Source organism: Trachemys scripta, chromosome 6, assembly GCF_013100865.1.
Source record: "Trachemys scripta elegans isolate TJP31775 chromosome 6, CAS_Tse_1.0, whole genome shotgun sequence".
In the NCBI taxonomy this organism is placed as follows: Eukaryota; Metazoa; Chordata; order Testudines; family Emydidae; genus Trachemys; species Trachemys scripta.
The window spans coordinates 37,511,268-37,527,508 of NC_048303.1; the positions used below are offsets into that span (position 1 = coordinate 37,511,268).

At 41.4% G+C, this 16,241-nt stretch overlaps 1 protein-coding gene across 2 annotated transcripts in view; it reads left to right on the plus strand.

Annotated features, from left to right (window-relative positions):
• Positions 1-796: 796 nt before the first annotated feature.
• The window catches only part of RGS7BP (regulator of G protein signaling 7 binding protein), a 75,156-nt gene continuing 59,711 nt past the window's right edge, over positions 797-16,241 (plus strand). For both annotated transcript variants that reach the window (XM_034774593.1, XM_034774595.1), the window contains exons 1-2: positions 797-1,575; positions 4,300-4,466. In XM_034774593.1, the coding sequence (XP_034630484.1) occupies positions 1,417-1,575; positions 4,300-4,466 (326 nt within the window). In that variant the 5' untranslated portion in view covers positions 797-1,416. The remainder of the gene's footprint in view (positions 1,576-4,299; positions 4,467-16,241) is intronic.

Sequence of the window (16,241 nt, forward strand, 5' to 3'; positions counted from 1 at the left end):
TACAGGAATATTATGGGATTCAAGGAGTGTAGAGGAAACGAGAAGAAATGTTTATATAATGCTTTCTACCCTCCAGGAAGAAGGTCTGTTGTGACTGTTGTTTGAGGGTTGAGTCTTTGTGTTGTGCACTGCAGAATCTCCCCTCCCTAACCTCAGATAAGAGCATTTTCTCTGATATGCAAAATTCCATAACAAGAATATTTGTTTTTGTATTCTAGGGACCCATTTTTGATCAAGGAATCAATGATTGTTTAAAAAGACAAACCCCTCCTCCAAATAAGTAACATGATTGTTGATTAGCTCAGGAGCTTTGCAAAAAATCAGATGTGGAACTGTGCTAATTATGGTAAAGGATACTTTTTATAGTACTGTAATTGGCGTCAGTTAGCTCCAAGGAGCTATGCACTTACTACAATTATATCAAAGGGAAAGGGATAACTTTTTGTGTAAGATTGCTCACGGGGCAAATTGCTCAGCGTTTGTAAGCTGTGACTCTTACAAGTTTAAGGGAGTAGCTATTAAAGCTATCAAATTTTTGCCTCTGACCTGGACACCTACACAATTCAGGCCATAAACACTTCGCTTGAAATATGGGCCGGGGGCAAGGGGTTCACTCTGACACTTCTGCTTTCTAATAATAGAGCCGATGAAGTAATACTGCAAGCGCTGCTCTTTGCGGATGGGATTGGGTTAATGTATACACTGTAGGGGGAGTTGCATGGATGGATCACATTAGTATTCCCGCCCTATCAATGTGCTATGTTGCTCACCACGTCAGTCTGCCCGATTCCCTACGTCTAACCAGTCCCACCAAAGGGTTCAGATGGGATCTTCAGCGAGACGAGCCCTTGGAGACCGGATCAAGGCGAACGCTTAGAGCCCAGGGAGGCGCAGGTCCGCACGCACACACGCGGCCCTTCTCTCCCGGGGGATGAAGAAGCGGGCGCTGCTCTGGGAAGACACCAGGAGAGCCAGCCCCGGCAGCAGCGCAGGTTTTGAAGGCTGAATTCCCTCCTGAATGGCAGCTGCCAGCTGCCAGCCCCGGCTGCCTCTGCCCGACCTGCAAATCGATGCCGAAGGGAGGAGGGCTCAGCGCGCCAGCACGGGGCTCTTTCTGCAGGGGCTGACATGCTGCTGAGCGAGAGAAGTTGACGAGCCCGCTCCCCTGCCTGGCTGTAGTAGGAAGGATGCTGCCGGGCCCCGCGCTCGCTACCCCAGCCCTCCAGCACGCTGAAGGTGACCAGCCGCCGCTGCAGCATCGTAGCCTGTGACTGGAGCGGTGTGGGGAGAGAAAAGTGACTCTGGATCCCTCCTCGGACTCATCGTCGCCGAGCTGCTGCCGCTGGTGGTGGGGGAAACATTTGCCCGCCCCTGCTGGAACCAGTGCAGCTGCTTGTGCTTGGTGGATGCGTATGCATGAGTTCTGCACCGAATGGGCGCAAGAAGCGCCCCAGGACCGCTGGCTCTATCTTCCAGATCAGCAAGCCGCCCCTGCCCGGCAGGGACGGGGAACGCCGGGGCAGCGGCTCTGAGAGCTCCTACAAAACCCAGAGAGCCCTGGAGGACTGCAAGATGGTGGGTAAAACAAAGGGCTTTTTTTTCCCCCAAAAAAATGTATTTTTGTAGTTTGCGGTCGTGCCGCTCCCCCTCCAGCTTGTCTATTCCGATCACGTGCAGCTGCACTATTTTTAAAACTGCGGCCCCCGGTTAAGTTGACACCCTGTCGCCCGGCTCGTAATGGCTAAAGACAGACCATGTGCCGCGAGAGGGAGAACACTCCTGATAGAGCCTGCAGATTTATGACCCTCATCCCCCCAAATTGTATTAGCAAAATCGAAAACAAGGGTAGCAGCGGCTAGTGCACCAAAATAATCCAGATCCATTGCAGCCCATTGCAAAAACCCGGCTCCGGCACTCTTCCCCCCCCCCCCCCCCCCCAAACCCGCCCAATTTTGGTCCCAACCCGCCCAAATTCTAATGCCTTGCCTAGAAAGATCACAAGTGTAGCTACTCCAACTGCACTAATAAAATCTGTATCCTGATTCATCTCAGCCTAGCAATGCTGCAAAAACCAGGACCTGGCACCTAGATTCTGCTGAATTCTGTCCATTTTGGCCCCAACCCCTTAAAATCCACCATTTAAATAGATAACAGGTAGAGGTGCTTTTAGTATGCCAAAAATGTCTGGACTTCAACACACCTTGGCAGTGCAAAATACTAGATTAAAGCACCAGGATCTTACTGGATCCAGCTAATTTTTGGCCCCCCAAATGTAACAGCACACAATTTCTTCACTAAGGTAGTCACTTAGTATGCCCTAAATATTTGGACCCCAGCATGTTCCAGCAAAACAACAGCACAAAATCCCTCTCCCTGGCACCAGAACCCAGTTGGACCTCAGCAATATTGGGCCCCAACTTTGCAAATTAGAAACTCTACCTAGAAAATAGGTGGAGCTGATGCTATTTTTCATTAAAAATCTGAACCCTGAATATAAGCCCTCTATCATTGGAACATACACTGGGGTACCTGCATCCTGCCAGATCCTGGCAATTTTTGGCCCTACTACTCCAAATTCAACTGTCTAAATAGAGGGAGAAATGTAGCAGCTCCGAGTACACCAAAAAAGTCCAGACCCTGTTGCAAGTTGTCACGGCGGCACTATAAATACATATATCTAGCAACATTTTTTCATTCTAATCCCCCAAATTTGAACAGCTTAATAGAGAAGAAGTGGAATTGGAGAAGCTGCACTATTTAGCTGGTAAAATGTTTAGATTTGAGATTAAAAAAACAAAAGTTTGGGACCAAAAATTGCCAAGACCCAGCAGCATTCAGGTGCTGAATCCAGCTTTTTGTGCTATTGCTGTTCCCAGATGCACAAGGGTCCAGATGTTTTGGTGGCACAGTAGCACTACCATTGTATTCTATTTAGGCAGTGGCTTTGAGGTGATAACTGCCAACATTTGGCTGTCTTCACCAGAATCCGGGTGCCAGATTTGAGATTTTTATGGAACTTTGCACTCCAATGGACTGAGGTCCAGATTTTTTTTTATTCTTCTTATTATTATTTTGTGCACCAGCATCTATACTTGTTCTCCTTTTAGGCCATGGGTCTTGGGGACTTGAGGCCAAATTTAGCAGGATCCATGTGCTGCATCTGTTTTTTAGCAGATGTATAAGGATGCATTAGGGTCTGGATTGTTTTGGGGCACTAGAAGCAGCTAAACCAGTTCTCTTATTAATGCTAGGGAATTTGGGGAGGAAGGGACAAAATTGGCAGGATCCAGGTACAGGAGCTGGGTTTTTACACCACCCTTGCACAGGGATGCATTGGGGCCCGACCCAAAATTTCTTGGTGCAATATGAGCAGCTACCCTTGCTCTCAATTTAGGCATTAGAATTTGAGGGTTGTCTCCAAAATTTGGCTGGATCTGGTAGGATCCAGGTAAAGCCAGATTTTTATCTCCTTCTTCCCAACTACAAGTGGCCTTTATTCATGCTTTTATCTCTAGCAGATCATGATTGCATTGAAAGTCAACATACATTTTGTTTCTTTAAAATAAAAAGAATGCACATTGTAGATTAATGGAACAAAATAATAATCTTTCCAATGTTGTGAATATAAAGATTTATCCAATAGTGTCCAAATGTGTCTGGTAGTGTGATACCGGGTTGGAGTATTCTGTGGCAAGGCTGAGAGGTTTATCTATTTCTTTGTCTGTTTATTTCACACTGGCCAAAGGCTTTCTGGAATACTAAGTAGAAAGTGCCTTTCTAGTACATCTTATCAGCCAACAACTTCAGATCAATTTCAAGTCTGAAACCTGGGTTAGAGGCCAGTGACAGGAAGGAAATCATTACAAAATAAATTAGCAAAGGCTCCAGTGCATAAATGAATGATACTTTCCACTCCCTAAATGTGTTGCTAATCAGAAACCAGAGGGAGTGAAGGGAATCATCTCTGGAGACATTTTCGTCTTTCATTATGATAAAAAATAATCTTGTGCTACCAGGAGAAGAAAAGCCGTTATTTATGTCTGCATAATATTTAAGATTAACTACCCAAACACATTCAGAGGTTTAGTTGGAATATTACTTTCCTGCAAGACAATATTTACGATAAATATAAGGTAGCTCACATGAAGGCCCTACGTATTTACTAAATGTTAAGGACTTGATCCCATTCTCTGTGAAGTCAATAGGAGCAGGCCTTGAAGTAGGAATGTTTTTATAAATGCCCCATTATTTTATCAGTGTACTTAAATGTTTCATGTAAGTAAACAATCTGTTTTTCAGCTTGTTCAGGAGTTCAATACCCTGGTGGCTCTATACCGGGAGTTAGTCATTTCCATTGGGGACGTCTCCGTCAATTGTCCGTCTCTACATGCTGAAATGCAAAAGACTAGAACCAAAGGATGTGAGATGGCCTATCAGGCGCACCAAAAACTAGCAGCAATCTCTGGGTAAGTGTCTTCTTGTATTTCTTCCATTCAAGCAAGTACCTTCATAATATTCAAGTTTCTGGTTGCTAAACAGTATTTCAAGGGAGCTTTGGGCAAAGGCACCAAACTATTATACTACCAGTCTATGCAGAAATCAGTGTTAGGATTTAAACTAAGAGATGTATGGTCTTGGATTTTACGGAATATACAAACACTTATCACAGCATCATTTTGGGCTAAATCATGCTGCTGATAGGAATTTGGCACTGATGATAGTATCCTATTCATTTCATTGAGACTTTTCTGTAAAGTGAGAAGGGTATGGCCTTTAATTGGCAGTCACAATGCAAAATGTTCAAAAGAATATAATCCGTGGTTGAGCTTCCAGGGTGAAATTCCATGGGCCTGATCCTGCAGTTCTAACACAATGCCCCATCAGTGGGAATATTACATGACTAAAGACTGCAGGAAGGGGCCTTAAGAGAATATGGTTTTATAAATAGCTAAATAGCCTGTGCAGGGAGAGAAATCACCAATTTGATCACTAAGCAGTTGCAATTTACATTTGTAAAATTTACACCTGCATCTGCTAATACTCTGCTTTACACCTACAGTTGATTTTGCATGTACAAAATAGGGAGACTAAACTTCTGTCTTTATGGCTATTTACCTCTAGATCAGCAGTTCCCAAAGTTTACCCTAGCATGGATCACATCTTAAAGGAAATATTGTCTTGTAGACCATCTCCTTTCTCATTTGCTTCTGTGTGACATCCCTGTGGGAACTACAGCTGTTGCTTACAACAAAAAGACATAGAGGGGAAATATTTATGTATTTTCATTTCTCTTTAATGTAATGAGTATTTTGTCCTTTTTGAAAAAAAAAGTTAATCACAACATCTCTTCATTTCGTCTTCCCTTCTCATCTGTTCTGTTTCTCTCAGCTGAAAACAAGGATGAGAAAAAACAAGCTCTCTACGGACCACCAGCAAGTGCTCCTCAGACCATAAGTGGTCCACAGACCACAATTTTAGGAGCTATTGCCTTAGATATTTTAAGTTTGGATCCTGCAAGTTGCCTAGTGCCTCCTGTGATTTAAAGAACCACCTTGTTGTCCACTAAACTTCAATGGGACTTGAACTAACTCAGCATCTTGCAGGATCAAGCCCTTGAAGTGGGACATACTTTAAAATACATAGAATTTAAACATAAATCATTTCCATAATTTACATCTGTATTCACCTATCACATTTGCCTATATTAAATCATCTTTCTTATGTCTGCTAACTCTCTCATCTATTTGTATTGAAATGTGGGCTACAGCCTCCCAGACCATCTTTCCCTATTTGAGTCTGCAGTAAAGCCATATTACTAAATTTGTGACACCACATCCTTGTCATGGTAACAGAATGTGTCATCACAAACTCAGGATTATGGCTATTGCAGGATAAATGAAGAGAAAAAGTGGATCTCTCAAATAAAGGTAAAATCCCCCCCACCTTCATAAAGCCTGAGTATGTGGGTTCTGTGCAGGTGAAGTGCACAGGTATTGAGAGGTGAAATCCACTTGCCAATTAGTGGTTGCTGCATAGCACTCCTGCTTCTGCTGCTTCAGCCTATAAACTGTAGTAGCGGCCCCCAGTACTTCAACATCAGCCATGCAGGGTGTTAGGGCCACTGCATCAACATAAATGTATATCTCCCTTAGCTCGTCATAGCCTTCTGTGCCTGCCTTTGAAGATCCAACATGGAGATGCTTTCTGTGTCACACACAGATGATGCACTGAGATTCCTGTGTGGCTGCTCTGCCCATGATTTCCCCAAGCCAGCCCCTATCGGGCTTAAGTGAGATGGAGAGCGGTATATTGGCCTTCCGTACCACTGGTGAATCTCACTCCAAAACCAAAACACTGCCCAAGCACAGTGCTTTTGGTATAATTTTCTTCAGATTTGATTTTGTGCAAAATTCTCTTTTAAATAGACACTGTTCACTCTGACTTGTTCTCCAAGCAAAAGACAAGTTCTTACAAAACTTAGGTCTGACAGCACTAAAAATACCCCCCAAAAAATAGCTGCTATTTTTAAAATTCATTCCGTTTAGGGGTCATATCAAAGGTAAGGAAATATGCTTGTTTCAAAAGATATGATTTTAACATGTTCATGTCTCAGATAGAAATCTGATGCACTCACAGAGATGTCCTGCAGGTGCTATGAAATTGACATTGTAACTCATCTAAGACTGTATTAAACAACTGTAAATAATGTGATATCCATAACAACTGGTAAGTATTAAAAACCCAACAGTTCACTATAAATTGCTTATTTTGTCCAGTAGGCATTTCACAAGATGTGCGTCACATGTTTAACCTCCTTCACCTGAATAATGAGAGCAACAGTGAGAGCCTAATTAACTTGTTTCATGCAGTGTTTGAGGACTGGATTAAGCCGGCCAGGTCAGGGAAGGTTGGGGATACAATGAGGATTCAGAGTGGAAAAGAAATAGAGATGGCAACAGACATGGAGTATCGGTCCCTAATTCTGTAAGAAGAATGATGTATTGCACAGGGGTTGGGGTCTGGACTGAGATAGGATAAGACAGACTGGAGGGGGAAACGCATTAGGGATGGTAACATAATAGAAAGGAAAGAAGCAGGAGTAGAGATTTTTGAGGACTAGAATGCACTGGTAAGGAGGCAGCAGCACAAGGAGAGGCAGAATTGGAAGGAAACATGGGAGGATAAAAAGTTAGAGCAGGAAATAAATGGACAGAAATGAGTGGGGAACAGGAAGAGAAGGCACCCGTTGTGGCGGGAGGGAAAAGGTGCACCTGAGGAGGAGGGCAGTTAGCAAAGGAAAAGGAGGGATGGGTGTTTTCTGTAGCCTTTAAAAATAAATGAGAGAGGGAGAGACATAAGAAGAAAGACAAAAAACAAGACAGCAGGAAAAGTGTTGCTTTGGCACTGAGTTTGTTGTGGGGACACAGCCCTGGGTGGCCCTGCTAAATATAGACAATGAAGAGAAAAGTTTAAAATATCAGTGTTTTTTTTAAATTAAACTACAATTATTGGTTAAAATCAAGACCAAGAAGAATGTCTAACATTGCCTCTGTGGTAGTTAGCACCACTTAAAATATATTGTACCCAAGTTAAAGGAATAAGAAACAGCTGAAAATATTAAGTAGCCATAAACATGTTTAATCAAAACTGCATGTTCTGTTCATACACTGAATACCACGGGAGTCTCTGTGTCCTGCACGTATAGTCCCTGAAAATTCTGATACAGCATCCAAAGTTACAGTAGTCCTGGTGTGATGTATTGTCAGCTGGGCAAAGCCACCTCCCCAACTCTCTTGCCTTCTCTTATGGACCTGGTTTAGGGGTTCACACAAGAGAGAGGGCAGAGACTGGTCAGGTCAGGGGTGAAGAGCGAGCATACAGAAGCAGGGCCAGAGCTAGTGCAGAGCCGGAGCTGGACTATGGGAATTCTCCATTTTTCTGGATGGAGCCCTCTGGGCTATCACATGGAGGCACCGCCCCACAACATGAAGATGTGGGAGGAACTCCATAGTAGATAGTGTATGAAGTAATATATTGATATTGCCTCAAACCAACACTATTATGACTTTTGGGGAATAACAAATATAAATAAAAACATTTGAAGTAGAAACTTTCCAACTTTATATCTTCATTTAGCAGCAATGGAAATACAAGGAAATAGTTTCTAATGGTGCTTGTGCCTTACCACATGAGGTCAAATCCTGCTCACCTTACTCCCTCAAGAATCACATTAACTTAAAGAGATTATTTTCAAGAATAAGGTGAATAGGATTTGACTCTTGAGCTGAATTATTGCAGTTGATTATGGTATCAGAAGCTAGAAACGTCAATGGAATTCTACTTCATATTATATGCATGTGTAGGATCACAGGTTATGGTCAAAGCAGCAGAGACTACAGCAGCAATAGAAAATGAGTCAGCAGGATTTTCTTCAAAGATAGAGTTCAGAGGAAGATTTAAAAATGGGAAAGGCATCTGGGTGAGGATGAAGGAAAAAGTACTAAGGAGGTACAATTCTTTTTTGGAAGAGGATCTGGTCTATAGGAAGGTAAGGGACTGGGCAGGTGCAGTGATTGGCAAGGGAGCAAAGAGTGAAGAGCTGGGTTTGTGGGCAAAGTACATTATTATTTGGGGGCATAAACAAGGACAGAAAGAACTCAGGGCTGGAATTTCAAACACACATATGCACCACTGCACGCACACTATTGAAAATGCCTAATTTATTACTCAGATACCTGATATGCATGTATAGTTCATATGCTGTGTGTGCACATAGCCAACTAAACATCTAACTGGCCATGTCTATGTGCTAATGGCTGGTTTACATGTGAATATTGGCTCTTTTTGCATGGAACTTGGTCATGCAAACGTGTGTGCGCGCATGCAGTTGTGTGCATCTAACTTTGAAAACCTGGCCTTATTGTTCAGACAGAGAGCTGTATTTTTGAGGAATTATCCAGACTTTACAGAACTGTGCAGAACCTTTGGCTATTTCTTGCTTGATACTATATTTTTAGTAACCTGTAAAATTACTCCAGGTTTGCTTCTCGAAACCTTGATAATATAACTGAGTATCCTAGTGTCTCTCTTGATAGAGAGCCAGTAGTAGTTAAGTGATTCTGTAACAGATCAAGGAAAAGTTCTCATCAAGTGGTTATGGTGACATTATAAGCTATAGTAGTGAATCTTGTCATGAGAATTCCAAGATGAAGTTTCCTTACATTGCACTATGGTATATATTATTTTTATAATAAAGTCAATGCAAATACAAGGCAGCATAGTTTAAAAAAAATCATAAACAAACACTTAGGAAGAACAAAAAGTTAAGGCTCCCACAGCAACTTTACTTTGACCACATTGCATTCCACTCCTGACATCACACAGAAACGTTGAATATGGTCTTGCTTGAACTATGTAATATTTATTTAATTTTATTGTTGTTTTTTCCTTGTGGTTTTCAATACATTTATATTATTTTCTGGACCAACAGAGGATCACTCCTCTCTGGCTTATTAATACCCAGAAATTGCCATGGTTGTAACAAAAAGCTGAATTCAAACGATTTGTGGTTGTGTTTTTATTAAAATTTCTATGAACTTCTCCCAAATCAAAGTTTTCTAAGCAAACAAAATAAATAAATAAATTGTATCTTGGTCCAAATATTACACATGTTGAAAAAGCCAAGTTAAAAAAAAAGGACAATTTAGACTTGTAGCCATGTGAGAGCTATATTAAGACAGACATCATAGAAAAAGTTTTAACCGTTGCCCTTGTGAAATTAAAGAAGGCACTGCAAGAATAAGGATGGCTCAGGGGAAACATAACATGGCACCAGTCAGTAAGGGCTGGTCAGTAGGAGAGAATTTTTATAATCATGAGTCAAAGTGAGGTAATGTAAACAAAAGAACAACAAACCAGAGCTCTCACCATGCAGAACATGGAACTCTACCCTCCCTGACTAGTTTCACTGCAGCTGCCATTTCAGTCCTTTCCCAGAGCACTCGCGCAAGGGGAGAGTGATGTTGGCCTTAATTCCTTGAGTCTTGGGGACCAAGTGGTGCCTCTGTATCCTGCCATGGTTTATGGCTGGGGTATTTTTATGGCCAAACTTGCCTTTTGCTAACTTAGCTTTTTCACATAGGAAATGTTTGGGATCAGAGATAATATAAATATTGAATCATAGAATAGAATATCAGGGTTCGAAGGGACCTCAGGATGTCATCTAGTCCAACCCCCTGCTCAAAGCAGGACCAATCCCCAGACAGATTTTTGCCCCAGATCCCTAAATGGCCCCCTCAAAGATTGAACTCACAACTCTAGCAGGCCAATGCTCAAACCACTGAGCTATCCCTCCCTTCACCTTGCTGTAGCAGAATTTGGTCCATCATGTATGTATAATTTTACTTAAATAGAAAAAAAGTGGTCAGAGAAAAGGCTTTAAATGCATTTTCAATGCAGTGTTTTATTATAGTAAAATGGTATATCTACGGACTCAGCTATTCCTACATTAATCTGCTATTGCCCAAGTATTGCAAAGGTTTTTAGAATGGCCGAAGGGTGGATGTTTTATGGTGGATCTGACTCCATTCAGTAAAAACAACAACAACAAATGTCTGGCTTTGCAGTGCAGCTTCTGCTACCCTAAATTATGTGGAGTAATACCTTACTTGGCAAGAAGTCCTATTTATTTTATAAGGACTAATCACTGAATAAGGTACTATTAAACATGAGTGAAGGTAGCAAAATCCAGCTCCAACTGAACAAGCGATTGCAAAATCCAGACCATGTTTGTTATAAACATTCCCATTCCATTATAAATAAGGCGTGATATACAGCATGTGTGTGTGTGCGCAAGCGCAGCTTCTGTTAACATTTACTATAGCCCCTTTAAATGCTTACAAAAAATCTGTTATTTAGTGGGAGTACGTAACATTATGGAGCCACATTCTAATTTCATTTGCACAATTTTAAATGTGGAGGTTCATTGATTTCTCACTTATGGAATTATTCCAGATTTATACTGCTGTAGCAGAGATCAAAACTTGGCCCACCGCAACTGAACCAAAATACACTGTGCTTGACCACTATATATTTAAAAATGATGTAAAGGGACACTGCCAATGTGAAAGCTAGTCAATTTAAAAAAAAAAAAAGACTTAAAAATAGTTTCAGTAATTACACATATTCTCTGTGTCCCTTTCCTGACTTTTGCTGTTTGACAATCAGGTTTTTCTATTTCATAAAATGTTTTTCTCTCCCCTGTTGCTGTGTGATAGATCCATACAAAGAACAGAAAAAACATAACAAAGGTTGAAGCTCACCCTTGTGAAGAGAGCCAGCCTCAGTCTATGCACCAATTAAGTACCAGTTAAGCCCTCAAAAAAGGACTTACATGGCTCATAAGAGTTATTACCATTTATTTTTTGCAATACCCTAGTTCCTAGAAATCCAATCAAGATCATGTGCCACTGTGTTAGGCACTGTACAAAAATATAGTAAAGAGACAGTCCCTGCCCCAAAAGGATTTCATTTTAACTCAATGAACCAATTTCATCCCTGGTGCAACTATGTGGAGGTCAGTGGAGTTTCACCAGGGACGAATTTGGCCCGGTGTGTTGGCAAATGCACAAAAGATCAAATTTATCCCCAGGCAGAAAACCAGCACATGACCCAGGTACCATGTAAGCCCTGTTTTGAGCACTTAAGTGGATCATTAGCCTTTGCTGCCTCTCCGCACAGGGTTGCATATGCTGGGTTGCAGCAAATAAAAACCTTAACTAATTGCTTGATGTTGTTATAGCATATTATTGATTTGTTTTAGATAAGAACATTGAAACCCTAACATTTAAATCCTTAGGAAGCTGGATTCTTAAAAACCATCAATCAGAATCTGCCTTACTTCATGAATAGTTCCACTGATTTCAGTGGGATTTCTTGTGGAGTGAGGTACTAGTCAGAATGAATAAAGGTGCCAGAATTTGACCCACAATTATGTATTATGGAAGTACTGGGTGGAGCACTAGTTTCTAAGGTGCCTTTTATTGATTACTTTATATAGCTTCTCATGTGCAAGATTATTTTGAAATAAAGGCATCTGTTGTATCAAAGCATATGCAGATACATTCAGAAGAAAAGTAAAAACAGCAGCAGAATATATAACAGTGAGTTTAACCTGTGACTGCACCCTCAGATAAAGGAGGCATACTCAAGCCTACCTAGAACTGTAGAAGAAAACAATTTTTGAACACACTAGTAACCCTATTGCTGTATCCTCTCCCCCCCTCCACCCCCCGAGCAGGTTTGATCCTATATTCCGTACACCTCATGTGCCCCCAACTTTGGAAGTTTGGGGTGTTCAAGGAATGCAATATCAGTCCAAAGATAGTAGGGGGAGCCCAGTTATCCTGCCAGTAGTGCATCACTCCCCTTGGTTTCAATGGAAGCTGTCCATGTCAACTGATGGAATAATCAGGCCTTGAATTTATTAAAATACGAGAAGATTGCATCTCTCTTAGTCTATCTATCTGTTTGGGTCTTGTTTATGGTATGCTAATACTGTGACCTCTCTGATTATCAGAGAACACATAATGACAAACTACTTTACAGCAATATGTGTACTGGATTCAAAGATGCAAAACCCTATTTTCCAAGGAATCAGTATATACCAGCGGTTCTCAAACTGTGGGTCGGGACCCCAAAGTGGGGTCATCAGGGCTGGCTTAGACTTGCTGGGGCCTATCGCTGAAGCCAAAGCTTGAGCCCCACTGTCCGAGGCGAAAGCTGAAGCCCGGGGCCGAAGCCAAAGCCGAAGGGTTTCAACCCTTGGTGTCAGGGCTCAGGTTACAGGCCCCTTGCCTGGGGCTGAAGCCCTTGGGCTTTGCCTTCCTCCCCGCCCAGGCTGGTGGGGTTCGGGCAGGCTCAGGTTCAATACCCCCTCCTGGGGTCATGTAGTAATTTTTGTTGTCAGAAGGGGGTCATGGTGCAATGACGTTTGAGAACCCCTGGTATGTACAATAAACCACCCTCAGAACCAAACATCCTTTTAGTCCATTTATTCCACAAATTGCTACATTGCAGAGGACTTTTAATACTGTGCCTTCTTAATGGATGTATTTACTATAGAATTAAATAGAACTAGTTCATGTGGCTCATTTGTTTAGGCACAATCTGTACAGGAGAATTATATTTACTATTCAAGCAGGGAAACTGCTGCTTCCGTTAGAAATCTAGTAAGGGCAGGTTTTCAAAACCTTGTGAGGGATTTAGGAGCTCAAGTTCCATAGAATGCAACTTAAATCCCATGGGGGCTTTTGAAAAACTCCCTCTAAATGGAGAAACATGAGGCCCACAGTAAGACCCCAAAATCCCACTGATTTCAGTGGGAATTTAGTATATGCAAGGAACACCTGTGTTCTGATTCATCTTCATTGAAGTCAGTAGCAAAATTCCCAGTGGCAGCAATGGGAGTACGATTGGGCTCTGAAAGCAAGAATGGGCCTTAAATTTGTACCTGTTCTTTGGGTTCTTCCAGATTTCTAAATCACCTGCTACTGTCAAATGGGAATGATGTGAAACATGCCAATAATTGCTATGCTGCAAACATGCACTGATTCCTTTTTGTTTTTATGGCATTTAAAAAGAAGATTGACTTAATTATGGAAAACTAATTAATTTTAATACATTTAAATTATATTCTGAACTATCCTTAGACTGACAGTGATATTTCTTTGGATACGCTTCCATGGAAGGGTGTTATTTATTTGTATCAATAATTTACATTATTTGGAAAGATGTCTTTTTTTTATTATTACAGTTTGATATATTGTACAGGAAAAGCAGAGTAATGACAAATATCCAATTTGCCAATAATGTCAGAGCAAATTGTATGACATTTGGGCGACTGCATTTTGTCAGCATGTATGTACGCAGAACAGTGCAAGCCCTTGTTCACTTTATTTTAGAGTATGTTGACCTTGGGTTCATAGGCAACTCATACAGATGAAATACACCCTTGTACAAAGGGCCTGGATTATAAAGGTTATAAACCAATTAAACCCATATTTAAGGGCTTGAGTAGGGCTTTCATTGTGCACATGCCTTATGCTGGACCTCTGCACAGGGGTGAATTTCAGTCATAATGTTTAATCCTGCAATGCCTACCCCAGGGAGTAGCCCCATTGACTTCAATGATACTACCCATGATTAGGGATTACTTCACGTGAATAAGGGTGGCAGGAGCCAGCCCTTAATTTGGTTTTAAAAGTTTTAAAGCCAAATTCTGTGAAGTTCTGAGGTACTAAGCATCCTCAAATCCTATTAACATTAACAAGAGTTGAACTCAATTACCACCTTGCAGGATAGGGCCCTTACTCTATATTGTCCACCCCAAGCATTTAAAAATTATAAATCAGGTTCCCCAGAATAATGAGATAAAATTGTGGGGTTCTTTTCATCTGCCTTCTGCTTTTTGAATCTGTAGGGTTCATGTTTTCAAGGTTTCCTCCACAACCAGGAGGGCTAGAAATTTACTTTGTTTGTTTAATGAAAGAAAGATGTGTCTCATTAATCACAAGACCCAGGAACTGGGGTTTAAGAAAAAACACCGAATATTGCACAACTCACGATAAAATCATGATTTGCTATCACATAGGGGAAATGGAGTTTAATATGCAGTTGCTACAACAAACAGTACTTCACATTATGACAGTGTATTAAGTGGAAGTTGTGGGTGCTCCAAGTCACTGAAAGTTAGGCCACTTATTTAGATGCCCAAATTCTGGATTTAGTGCCTAACTGAACATTTTGGCCTCACTCTGTAATACTCTAATTTCCTGACTCCAAAGTCTGTGTGTTAAAGAAAGAGACAGCTGATTTCAGATTGCATCAATAGCACTGTATTTCTGCTGCCTCGTGGTGTCACCATTTATATTATAAACCCTTACTTAGATGGGTTTATGATTCAGTCTTGAAAATTTGCTCTGGACTAAAACATGATTTGCAGACACTCATTTAATCCCTTTTAAAATACAAATTGTGAATGAAATCAGTTTAGTCAGTTTTAAGTCACAGGAAAAAAACAAACAAAAATAATCATTTGAGATTCCAGACTCTTGTAATGGCTAATCTCCAAGAGTGGAATCAAGGGAAGCAATTAATGGAGGAGAAAACAAGGTTATTTACTAAAACTGACATTCTCAAAATATCTTGCCTCCACAGATTTACCGTTTCCTTTTTCATAGATTCATAGATTATAGGACTGGAAGGGACCTCGAGAGGTCATCGAGTCCAGTCCCCTGCCCGCATGGCAGGACCAAATACTGTCTAGACCATCCCTGATAGACATTTATCTAACCTACTCTTAAATATCTCCAGAGACGGAGATTCCACAACCTCCCTAGGCAATTTGTTCCAGTGTTTAACCACCCTGACAGTTAGGAACTTTTTCCTAATGTCCAACCTAGACCTCCCTTGCTGCAGTTTAAACCCATTGTTTCTGGTTCTATCCTTAGAGGCTAAGGTGAACAAGTTCTCTCCCTCCTCCTTATGACACCCTTTTAGATACCTGAAAACTGCTATCATGTCCCCTCTCAGTCTTCTCTTTTCCAAACTAAACAAACCCAATTCTTTCAGCCTTCCTTCATAGGTCATGTTCTCAAGACCTTTAATCATTCTTGTTGCTCTTCTTTGGACCCTTTTCAATTTCTCCACATCTTTTTTAAAATGCGGCGCCCAGAACTGGACACAATACTCCAGCTGAGGCCTAACCAGAGCAGAGTAGAGCGGAAGAATGACTTCTCGTGTCTTGCTCACAACACACCTGTTAATGCATCCCAGAATCATGTTTGCTTTTTTTGCAACAGCATCACACTGTTGACTCATATTTAGCTTGTGGTCCACTATAACCCCTAGATCCCTTTCTGCCGTACTCCTTCCTAGACAGTCTTTTCCCATTCTGTATGTGTGAAATTGATTTTTCCTTCCTAAGTGGAGCACTTTGCATTTGTCTTTGTTAAACTTCATCCTGTTTACCTCAGCCCATTTCTCCAATTTGTCCAGATCATTTTGAATTATGACCCTGTCCTCCAAAGTAGTTGCAATCCCTCCCAGTTTGGTATCATCCGCAAACTTAATAAGCGTACTTTCTATGCCAATATCTAAGTCGTTGATGAAGATATTGAACAGAGCCGGTCCCAAAACAGACCCCTGCGGAACCCCACTCGTTACGCCTTTCCAGCAGGATT